At 37.5% G+C, this 10,648-nt stretch overlaps 3 protein-coding genes across 3 annotated transcripts; 1 reads left to right on the top strand and 2 right to left on the bottom strand.

The window, feature by feature from the left end:
• On the top strand, nt 927-3,320 carry LOC104756233 (calcium-dependent protein kinase 10-like). Its single transcript, XM_010478789.2, has 7 exons — nt 927-1,572; nt 1,670-1,813; nt 1,905-2,057; nt 2,160-2,275; nt 2,367-2,534; nt 2,636-2,866; nt 2,982-3,320. Exons 1-7 carry the CDS (start codon nt 927-929, stop codon nt 3,153-3,155), a joined length of 1,632 nt encoding a protein of 543 aa, XP_010477091.1. The 3' UTR covers nt 3,156-3,320.
• Nucleotides 3,350-5,511, bottom strand: LOC104756232 (protein NRT1/ PTR FAMILY 2.9-like). Its single transcript, XM_010478788.2, has 4 exons — nt 5,355-5,511; nt 5,011-5,228; nt 4,346-4,899; nt 3,350-4,268 (listed from the first exon to the last, which is right to left on the bottom strand). The coding sequence occupies exons 1-4, from the start codon at nt 5,443-5,445 to the stop codon at nt 3,368-3,370; spliced, it is 1,764 nt and encodes a 587-aa protein (XP_010477090.1). The 5' UTR covers nt 5,446-5,511; the 3' UTR covers nt 3,350-3,367.
• LOC104756231 (isochorismate synthase 2, chloroplastic-like) lies at nt 6,254-10,256 on the bottom strand. Its single transcript, XM_010478787.2, has 15 exons — nt 10,052-10,256; nt 9,741-9,929; nt 8,883-9,118; nt 8,693-8,810; nt 8,492-8,608; nt 8,251-8,397; nt 8,094-8,168; nt 7,943-8,011; nt 7,687-7,805; nt 7,525-7,582; nt 7,318-7,428; nt 7,032-7,116; nt 6,758-6,855; nt 6,551-6,643; nt 6,254-6,466 (listed from the first exon to the last, which is right to left on the bottom strand). Exons 1-15 carry the CDS (start codon nt 10,172-10,174, stop codon nt 6,419-6,421), a joined length of 1,686 nt encoding a protein of 561 aa, XP_010477089.1. The 5' UTR covers nt 10,175-10,256; the 3' UTR covers nt 6,254-6,418.

Genomic DNA, 10,648 nt, shown 5'->3' with positions numbered 1-10,648 from the left:
AACTTCAGTATTATCTCTTCATTCATTATTACAATGAATCACACCAACGAACGGCTAATGCGGTAATAATACCTCATTGTTAAATTGTTCATTGTTTGGAATATGGACTTAATTATGAAACTTATTTTCTTAAAACTGTTATTTCTATGTGAAATTATCACATTTTTAAAATAAATGCTCCTTTAAAACGAGGCAATTCAAAGCTTTGGATTTTCTGATTTTGTAGTAAATCCAAAATTTAAATTTTCTAAAAATTATTGTTGTCGGTTACCATTTGCATTTTGATAGATTTTAATCATCACAACACAGGATATGCAATATAGATATGGTCACTATTAACTTGAGAAAGATCATAGTATAGATTACCCATAATTATTTCTCTTGTTTTTCTTGTGCCATTGAAATGCAAGATTAAAAAATATCCAATGAGTTCAACACTCAACGAAGATATATAGTCAATTCTTAATTTCTGTGAGTCACAAGCTTGGACCAAAATCTCCATCTAGAACAAATATAAAAATAAAACAAAAAAAATGTTTATAAAGAAGATGGTGAAATGGTTAGAATAATGGGAACAATCCCTCAAGTAATACGCTAATTAATACAGTATTAAAATGCATTTTATTATAATACACAAAAATCAAAGATACCTTTTTTTTTTTGATTTTATTTATTTAATCAAAACAAACCAAAATCCCAAATTTCGAAAGGTCCGACTTTTCTTCACCTGAACCCGCGTTTTCTCTCCTTCCCCCCTACATTAACTCATCCAATTCGCCGGAATATAACACCTCCACCGTCTCCTCCGACGTCTATACAAACCCAAAGAGATAACCTTTCCCCCTCTTCTATCTAACTTCTTCTTCTTCTTCTTCTTCCTTAATCCTCTTCCTCCCCAAAGTTGCTGAGTCTCTTTCAACTCAGCCATGGGTAACTGTAACGCCTGTGTAAGGCCTAACTCAAATGAATCAAAACCATCTCCAAAGCCCAAAAAACCAAATCGAGATCGGAAATTAAACCCATTCGCCGGAGATTTCGTCAGATCCCCAACTCCAATCCGTGTTCTCAAAGACGTAACCCCTATGACCCACCAGATCACCGACAAATACATCTTAGGTCGAGAATTAGGTCGCGGCGAATTCGGAATCACTTACCTCTGTACTGATCGCGAAACCCACGAAGCTTTAGCTTGCAAATCGATTTCGAAACGGAAGCTCCGAACCGCCGTTGATATCGAAGACGTTCGTCGCGAGGTAGCGATTATGTCTACTTTGCCTGAGCACCCTAACGTGGTGAAGCTTAAGGCGAGTTATGAGGATAGCGAGAACGTGCATCTCGTTATGGAGCTTTGTGAAGGAGGTGAGCTTTTTGATCGGATCGTTGCTAGAGGTCATTACACGGAGCGTGCTGCTGCTGCTGTGGCGAGAACCATCGCTGAGGTTGTGATGATGTGTCACTCTAATGGAGTTATGCATCGAGATTTGAAGCCTGAGAATTTCTTGTTTGCTAACAAGAAGGAGAATTCTCCTTTAAAGGCTATTGATTTTGGCTTGTCTGTGTTTTTCAAACCTGGTAAAGATCCAATTTTTAATGGTTTCGTTGATATGTATTTATAACTCAGTGGTGGATTCTAATTTTAGAATATCCTGTTTTATCTCCTTTATTGTAGGAGATAAGTTTACAGAGATTGTAGGAAGTCCATATTATATGGCTCCAGAAGTGTTGAAGAGAGATTATGGACCTGGGGTTGATGTGTGGAGTGCAGGAGTTATCATCTACATCTTGCTCTGTGGTGTTCCTCCTTTTTGGGCTGGTTAGCTTCTTCTTTTATTTCTTCTAGCAGCTGTGTGATTGTCATCTATGTTGGTTAACTGAAGTGGTGGGATTGTGGTTTCTGTTGACAGAGACTGAACAAGGTGTTGCTCTTGCCATTTTGCGGGGAGTTCTTGATTTTAAGAGAGATCCTTGGCCTCAGATATCAGAGAGTGCTAAGAGCCTTGTGAGGCAGATGTTGGATCCTGACCCGACTAAACGGTTAACTGCTCAGCAAGTGTTAGGTAAAGCTCCTGCGTTTTGTGTCACTGTTTTTTAAGGTTAGTTATCTTAATTCTTCAACATCCTTACTAACTGGAATTTTTTGTTTTCTTCACCTTTTTCAGCTCACCCTTGGATACAGAATGCAAAGAAAGCTCCCAATGTTCCATTAGGGGATATAGTCAGATCGAGGTTAAAGCAGTTCTCTATGATGAATAGATTCAAAAAGAAAGTACTTCGCGTAAGTGTTTTCCTTTTTCCTTCTAAAATTTGTAGACAGCTCGAGTCTATATTTGGTTTTGATCATCATTTGTCCCTTTTGATACTTCCAGGTGATCGCGGAGCACATGTCTATTCAAGAGGTTGAAGTAATTAAGAACATGTTCTCACTAATGGATGATGATAAGGATGGTAAAATAACTTACGAGGAACTCAAAGCTGGACTTCAGAAGGTCGGTTCACAACTTGGTGAACCAGAGATCAAAATGTTGATGGAAGTGGTAATATATTTTTAAGCATTATCCTTCCCTGATAAAAGACTAATTCAGTGATCTTCTCTGATAAACATAGCTGAAATTTGTATGGCTTTGACTTGACGCAGGCGGATGTTGATGGGAATGGGGTTCTGGATTATGGAGAGTTCGTAGCTGTGATAATTCACTTGCAGAAGATAGAAAATGATGAACTTTTCAAACTAGCTTTTATGTTCTTTGACAAAGATGGAAGTGGATACATTGAACTTGATGAGCTACGGGAAGCTTTAGCTGACGAGTTAGGTGAACCAGACATCAGTGTTCTAAACGACATCATGCGTGAAGTTGACACTGACAAGGTTCTTTGAAATCTCTGAACAAATCCTCCTTAAGGCCTAACAGTTTAGATTTTGAAGTGAACAGATAAAATCACTCTGTTTCTGAGTTGGACTGTTGGTGTTGTTTGTTTTACAGGACGGGCGTATAAACTATGATGAGTTTGTGGTGATGATGAAAGCTGGAACTGATTGGAGAAAGGCGTCGAGGCAATATTCAAGAGAGAGATTCAAAAGCTTAAGCATTAACTTGATGAAAGATGGGTCATTACACCTCCATGACGCTCTCACTGGACAAACTGTTCCTGTTTGATTTTATTCGTTTATCAGTTAATGCTCCGTTTTTTCCCTTTTATGAAGTGGGAATTTTCCGGGCTTGTTCTTCTATGGATGGGGATTTTACAAAGCTATGGTCATTCACATATATAAACATTTTGGGTTGTATTTGTATGTAATGTTCTTGTTCAAAGGTTGTGTATTTATTGTCTCAAAGCCCTAAACAAAGAGTCAAAGTAAAGATCTTTATTACACTGAAACCTTATCAAACTCATCAGAAGACTTGTCCATGTCCTTGTCCTTGATCACAACATCTTTGTAACGGTACCAATGTGAGACTAACAAGAAATAGGCAAAGTTTGGAGTCATGATACCAGCAACCAAGAAGTAGAAGTACTCTAATCTCCCTTTGTTCAGATCTTCCGGAAGCCAACTTCCTCTCGAAAACCCTTCTGTGGTATCATGCACCGCTGATAACAAAAAGGTGCTGAGGTAACTCGCCAGTCCAATTCCACAATAATACAGAGAACCAGCGAAACTTCTCATGTTCTCTGGAAACTGTTTGTAGTAGAACTCCATTTGTCCAACTCCAGCAAGGGCGTCCCCAATACCCATTAGCACTAGCTGAGGAACCAGCCACATACCAGACATGGAAGAGATTGCGCCTTTTCTCGGGACAAACCCTAGTGTCGGCCTTGTGAGAGCTACCTTTCTTCTGTAGTGTTCTACAGTTGCAGACACCATCATACTTATGATGCATATAAAAATTCCTGCTCCAACTCTCTGCAGTTGTGTGATACCACCGCCTCTGCCTGTGTACTTTCTAAGGAAAGGTACAAGGACACGGTCATAGATAGGTATGAATATTGTCATTCCAAGCATTAAGAAGACGGTATAAGTCGCTCCTGGGATCTTAAAACTTCCTGAACCGAGGCGTCTATCGGATTGAAGAGACTGAAAGACTGTATAGGTTGTTTGTTGAATGTAAGCTAGGTAAAATAAGGCGGCCGAGAGCCAAACCGGAAGCACCCGGATCACATATTTCACCTCCTCCACTTGCTGCATACTGCATAGTTTCCATGGATTGGCTGGCGACCCATCTTTGTTTAGCTTGTCGTCTTGCGTTTGGATTGCCGATTTGTCAAGAAACCTGCAAATTAAGAAAACCCTAAAATGTTTCTAATTTGTTCCACAAAGAACTAAGAGAAAAGGGTAGGGAATTAGTACCTGAACTGCTCTGAATGGCTCAGTGTCGAGTTCTTATAATCCTTTGCGATGTAGTTGTAAAGCTCGTTAGTCCCAACGGTATTTAAACGCCTCTTCTTGAACGCAACAACAATGACACGCGTTATGCTGTGAATGGGACTGCCACTAGGTTTAACCTTGACATAGAGCTTAGAACCGGCGAAGAATATGATGCAACCAAGTAACATTAGAATAGCTGGGAGGGCTAAACCAATGTTCCAGCTCATATTTGACTGAACATAGACGATGAGCGTTAACGACACCATTTGAGCAAACGTGAAGGTGAAGAAATACCAATTGAAGAAACTATCAATCCCTTGTTTCCCTTCTTTTGTCTTCGGATCGAACTGATCAGCACCAAACGGAAGATTGCACGGCCTAATCCCACCGGCTCCGATCACCAGCAAAACCATTGCTCCGGCGAGAAACATGATTTGTCCGATGGATGGCCCATTGCACACGCTTCCTGTTTCCTTAGCGCATTTATCTGGATGCAGCTTATGAATCACAGCCGTTAGATCCATCGCCACCGAACCCTTTAAATACAAAAAAAAAAAAAAACAAAAGATCCTTTACTTTTCAGACACAGACAGCAAGGTCAGTGAATATTTAAACTGAGAATTTTGATGAATTGGTCTTGGTGTTACGAGGAAGCAAGCGATCATGGCAAAAGATAGGGTTTTGTAGCGGCCGAAGTAGGAGTCACAGATAAAGGCGGCGATGATGGTGCCGAAGTTGCTTGTGCCGCCATAGATGTTGACGACCTTCGCCGCCGTGATGTTCTCCATGTTAAAAACCGTTGTTAAGTATACAACCAAATTCGATGAACTCCCAACTATCCCCAACTTCTCAAATGTCTCATTTCCTTAAAAAAAAAAAATCAAGAAACAGAGCATTAAGCTACTCTGTTTATGATCTTCTCTGTTTCTTCCATCAGTTTCTTGTTCGTTACAAGTTTCAAATTTTAAGTATATAAAAATTGAAGTAATACCAATGATGAAAGGCATGACTTTCCACCCTCTGTAGATGATCTTAGACTCATCACCTTCTGTAATGTTCTTATCTATCTTCTCAGCCTCCATTGCTATGTTTTTCTCGCTCTACTTTTGCTCACACTAAATGTGATCTAAGTATGTGTGAATGTGTGTATATATTTTTAGTTGGCAATGAGAATGATTCCATCACTGGTGAGGACAAAAAAGTTAATTGGACATTATACCAAAACACAAGTGTTCGGTTAGAATAATACTATTACTTGACAATAAAGACTCGACTTTATCGAAATAAGGACTAGAGTTAATTTGTGTGCCTTCTATTTTGATTTGTCAACAAACGCACTACATATGAGTTCGGATAGCTGATTAATTATCTGTTGCAGTGAGTAATGAGTTATGTAACATTCTCAAAACGATATGAACTATAAAGAAACGAACTTATTTTTGTTATTAGTTTATATTAACTGAGCAAAAATTTTAAAAGTCGCTCAGATTTATTAGTTCATGGGTCGTGCTCGGTAACTCGTCTGTAAATAGAAAACAATGTTACAAAAGCTTCACGTGTCAATAGAACAACTTCCCAAAACCTTCTCGTATAGGAAAAAGTGGGGAAAAATGCCTTTCCCGATTACAGTTTTGATTATCACGGGAACCACAAATATATATACCTTTTCTTAGTTGATAAAGCCATAAGAATCAAATTCCTTTTTGATTGAATTAGCCCAAAATTAAATAACTTTTTCTGAAAACTTATTAATTAGCACTATCGGTAATTAACCTTATAACGTTCGTTCGTTGCTGAATAACAAATTAAAGATTAGTTTTTGGAGCCTTAATTGTTAGTATCTTTTTTTTTTGTCGTTATAATAATTCTAACAAGGTGCCAAGGTGAAAATATACGTCAGCTTTGGATCATAACGTACGTAAGTTTGCTTCTTAGCTGAAAGAAGATTTTAATTAATGCAGCACCATTAGTGTTACTTCTATTTACAACGTACATACACAAAAGCAAATTTAATTAGAGATATAGTTTACTAAATAATCTCAACTTCCCTTTCCTCTAGTTGATTGGATGCAAAGCTGGCTCATGTTCAAGTGACTTGGTGAACTGCAAGAAACACATAAGAATCTGATTTCATAAAGATATGGAAAATTTTCACCGGTTGTGTTATAACAACAAAAACTTTTTCACCTGAGAGATTTTAAGCTCAAGCTCGTTCCACTCCGAGGATGGATTGCTTCCTGAAACTATGCCTGTTCCAGCATAGATCAAAGCTCCAAGACCCTGGGAACACACAAAAAAAGATCATATAGGTGCAATGACTTAAACAGTAAATGACCAGTTTGCTACACTGGAAAAAAGAATGTTATAAGTAAAAAAAAAAAAAAAAAAACTCGCCTTTTCGACTAAAGCAGATCTTATGCCTACAGCAAATTCACTCTCTCCACCACCAAAGAAGCCAATAGGTCCAGCATACATTCCTCTATCAAATGACTCTAGAAAACGTAAAAAAAAAAAAGAATAAGATGTATCAACTCTGAAACCTCAGTATCAATCCTATCAAATAGAAGCACTTATTAGGAGATGGCTTCTTCAGCAGACAAAGTTCTTTTTCCGGTAAGACTTTAGAGTTAAGAAATTGAAAAGGCACAAGAATCAAAGCATAGTATACCAATTCGTTCAATCAAAAGCCTTGCTTCCTCTACTGGACATCCGCAAACAGCTGGCGTTGGATGCAAAGCAGCCAAGATGCCAAACTGAATATAGACAGAAAATATTTTGAGGTAAGAGAATAAACAAATGTAGCTTTCGTCACCCAATAGCTAGATGACTGTAAGAGAATAAACAGATTTTTGAGTGAAAAGAAACTAATTTTATAAGTAAAAAAAACTTGCAGAACAAATCAAGTGATTCAGATGATCATGAGATGTTAAATCAACGTTAAACTGTCATCAAACCTCATCATCTTCTTTTCTTAGTTCTCCTGCAAGTTGAGAATACAGATGCTGTACTCTTGCAAGTTTTCTCACCGATTTCTGAGGTTCAACAAATACTCTGTCACATATGGTCTGCCAAAAATAAGAGAAGAATATGTTTTAGCATTCTGTAGATCATAGACACTAACAATTACAAACTAAAGACTAAGCTAATAAGATTGAACTTACTTTTAGCTTTTCTCTTATGTTTTCTCGCACAATAGAAAACTCAAGATCGTCTTTTGCACTGCAAAAGTATTTGCAAATAATATAAATACTTTTACATGCAAGTTTCTAAACATGCATCTTGCAGTAAGTATTCAAAGCAATTTTTTTCCTTCTAAAAGTGACCTGGTTAGTAAGTCGCGCTCAATCTCCATTTCACGAACCATCGAGTCTCCTCTAGGCCTGGTGGCAGCCAAAGCCTCGCTGCAGACACCTAGATGTTTTCTATGGAAGAGTCTCTCAGGCTGTTCCATTCATATGTATGTCAGAACCAACCAACACTTGATTTTCTCATCAACATTATCATAGGCATAGCAGCTAAACAACAGAGTGTACCAGCAACTTTAGCTAGCAATATAACCAAGTAGAACAGTTAACCTACCGTGTTCCCTATGAATGCTGGTGCACCAGGTGGTTGTAGACAGAATTGGTATGCGTCTTGTCCTTCACACTATCATATCAACAATTAGACTGAGATTTCAACACTTAAAAAGAATTTCTAAAACTAAAATTTTGAGAGGAAGAAAAAACACCTGCAGCCGTGCTAACCAAGCGATAGGATCGATGTCGGTATCCGTAATGACTCTGCTGCTGCGTGCAAGCACAACCTGAACGCATGACCAAAAAGATCAGCTCAATGAAACCCCTAAAATGTATAGAAAAGAAAGGACGATATGGTTCCTAGAGTACCTTGCTTAGTGGTGAATTTTTATCCTTTATAATCTCCAAAGCATTACTAACAGCAGGGTCGTAGGCTCCTTCACTTGGAACATGGTTCTTGCTAACAACAGATACTCCCAGAGATTCTCGCCGTAATCTCATAATAATAGAAGAAACCTGATAACACCAAATATAAAAAAAAAAAAAAAAACATTTAGCTCATTATATCAAGTAGATCATATGTACAGAGCAGATTTCAACAATAGTGAACCTGAAGCATAGTTTCTTGAAGTGCTTCAATAGCATTTTCAAGCGTACACGAGAGCTCATTGTCCCAAGCAACAGTTGCAGCCAGCATTGAGCTTCCCCCAAACTCATCAAACTCGACCTATGTGTATATCATCAACCAAACAAAGTCAATTATTAGTCCATGGTTACAAAACTTCTCTTATAAGGAATCAAACTATAGTACCTGAGGCACTGTAAAGTAAAACGAGCCAAAGTGTTCCCATTCTACAGCAATCTTTCCGTTGGGATCAAATCGAAGACCTCCATAAGCACGAATCAGAGGTGACTTCGAAGACAAAAACCTTCAAAAACAGGGGAAATCAGCAGAAAGAATCAAACTTGGGATCAAGATCATGAATGTTCGGCGTTGGTACCTTCGGATCGATCTCCAGTCATCATGAGTAAAGGGATCAAGATGGCGGAAATATACAGCAGATCCGATTCCAGCAACACTAACCGGGTTACAATCAGATGATCCATTGTCACTGGAGAAGTCTTGAAGTAGATCAGGACGGCCAGCGTCGCTACGGCGGGAAAAGAAACTGCGAGGAAGACCCTCGTTCTGCGCATGAAGCCAATCGATTGCTCCGATTTGCTCCTCAATTGGTACCTTCACTCGCAAGATTAAGGTCTATAAAAACAAAAATAGGGTTTTTCTTTTTTTGCGCGGGAGAGAGTCATTTTTTTCCTTTATCTTTAAAAGTCAAATATCATTCTTGTAGATAAACCCCTGAAATAAATAAATTTTTTGTTCTGTTTTTTGTTTAAAATGTAAGATTTATAAACCAAATTTACTTTCTTACATGATAATTTGCCAAAATGATTTTTATGAACAGGTAAATCCATGAATATAAATATGTATTGATAGCAAATTTACTATATTTTCTTTGGTATTTTTCTAAATCTAACAATAATTTATTTGCCTAGATAAAAAACAAATGTAAGGCTGATGATGCAAATAAATAAAACATGACTCCTTTCCGTATCATAGGTACTGATTTTTAATAAATCTAATAATATATATATTTAATAATAATATATATATTTTAAAAAGTATATTAGTTCGATCAAAACCAAAAAAAGATTATTAATCAATGATTATGCAACCGACAAACAAGAGAATGAAACAAAATCACACAAACCAATGTAAGAGCTCCACGTAGCTTATTAACCTCTTTGTTTGTGAAATTTTCGGATCGGCACAAATATAAAATCAAGAAATCATGACGTACCTGTAACCGGACAATGCCGGAGGAGAACGACGGCGGTTGAGATTTGAGGTCAGAGACGGCTTTTATCAGCCTCTCCGTCGCGGCTGCGGGAGACGGAACCATCAGGAGAGTTCTTGTTTCTACCGTGCCGAGTGGCACTTTATGGTCAGCCTCACATCCGTTCATAGAGAGTGAACAGAGTAAGAACCTCTGCTTTCGCAAAGAGGGTTATTATAATTGTTATCACGTAATAAGACAAAGAATAAGTAAAGGGAGAGTGGCTGGTACTGGTAGTTGTAAAAAATGTAAAAAAAAAAAAAAAAAAAACAAACCTGGCGACGACAGGATGATAATTTGGTGGATGAGGTTAGAGAGTAGCTTTGGAAGATTGGACTAGGATTGTACTTTTTAGGGTTTTTGCCCAGAAAATGAGATGCAAATTGAATCGACGCCATCAAACAGATTAAAGCGATGTTGGTACTATATATTTTTTTTCTTTTTGTTTTGTTTTTTTTCTTTTTGTTTTGTTTTTTTTGTTTGAAGTATGTGACACACATGAGACTTGACGTTGTTTGGTATCTTTGGCTGAATATATAGAGATGTGATCCTGTCGTAAGAAAAAAAAAGAAGTTGTAATGGTGAAATGGGGCCACTAATATTAAATGTTTGTTTGAATTTCTTAAGGATCATTCAGTGTTTGGATGGTTACATTCTCTCTGTATTAAATTTCTAGGAAAATTACAATGACGATTGCTCTTTTTTTTTTTTAATTAAGTAACTTGTGTGAATTTTCTTTACCAAATACTATCCAAAAAACAAAAACCCCTTTATTCATTACTATGTTCATCCTTTTACCATTTTGATGCTTTACTCTGTAATCATCAACCATCGGGTTAATTTTTAATGGAAAGCAGACGTTACAAAAGAAA

Source organism: Camelina sativa, chromosome 17 (genome assembly GCF_000633955.1).
Source record: "Camelina sativa cultivar DH55 chromosome 17, Cs, whole genome shotgun sequence".
NCBI lineage: Eukaryota > Viridiplantae > Streptophyta > Magnoliopsida > Brassicales > Brassicaceae > Camelina > Camelina sativa.
The sequence above is the reverse complement of the archived record's forward strand: the minus strand, read 5'-3'. Positions and strand labels throughout refer to the sequence as shown.

Bases quoted from the DNA above. Each gene is read 5' to 3' on its own strand.
- LOC104756233 (XM_010478789.2), top strand. From the start codon at position 927: ATGGGTAACTGTAACGCCTGTGTAAGGCCTAACTCAAATGAATCAAAA. The intron at 1,814-1,904 runs GTTAGCTTCTTC...TTCTGTTGACAG, and splicing joins TGTTCCTCCTTTTTGGGCTG to AGACTGAACAAGGTGTTGCT. The intron at 2,276-2,366 runs GTAAGTGTTTTC...TGATACTTCCAG, and splicing joins TCAAAAAGAAAGTACTTCGC to GTGATCGCGGAGCACATGTC.
- LOC104756232 (XM_010478788.2), bottom strand. From the start codon at position 5,445: ATGGAGGCTGAGAAGATAGATAAGAACATTACAGAAGGTGATGAGTCT. The intron at 4,900-5,010 runs GTAACACCAAGA...TTGTATTTAAAG, and splicing joins CCATGATCGCTTGCTTCCTC to GGTTCGGTGGCGATGGATCT. The intron at 4,269-4,345 runs GTACTAATTCCC...CTTAATTTGCAG, and splicing joins AGCCATTCAGAGCAGTTCAG to GTTTCTTGACAAATCGGCAA.
- LOC104756231 (XM_010478787.2), bottom strand. From the start codon at position 10,174: ATGGCGTCGATTCAATTTGCATCTCATTTTCTGGGCAAAAACCCTAAA. The intron at 8,811-8,882 runs GTACCAACGCCG...CTGTTTTTGAAG, and splicing joins GACTGGAGATCGATCCGAAG to GTTTTTGTCTTCGAAGTCAC. The intron at 7,806-7,942 runs GTAGGTTAACTG...TGAATGGAACAG, and splicing joins CAGCATTCATAGGGAACACG to CCTGAGAGACTCTTCCATAG.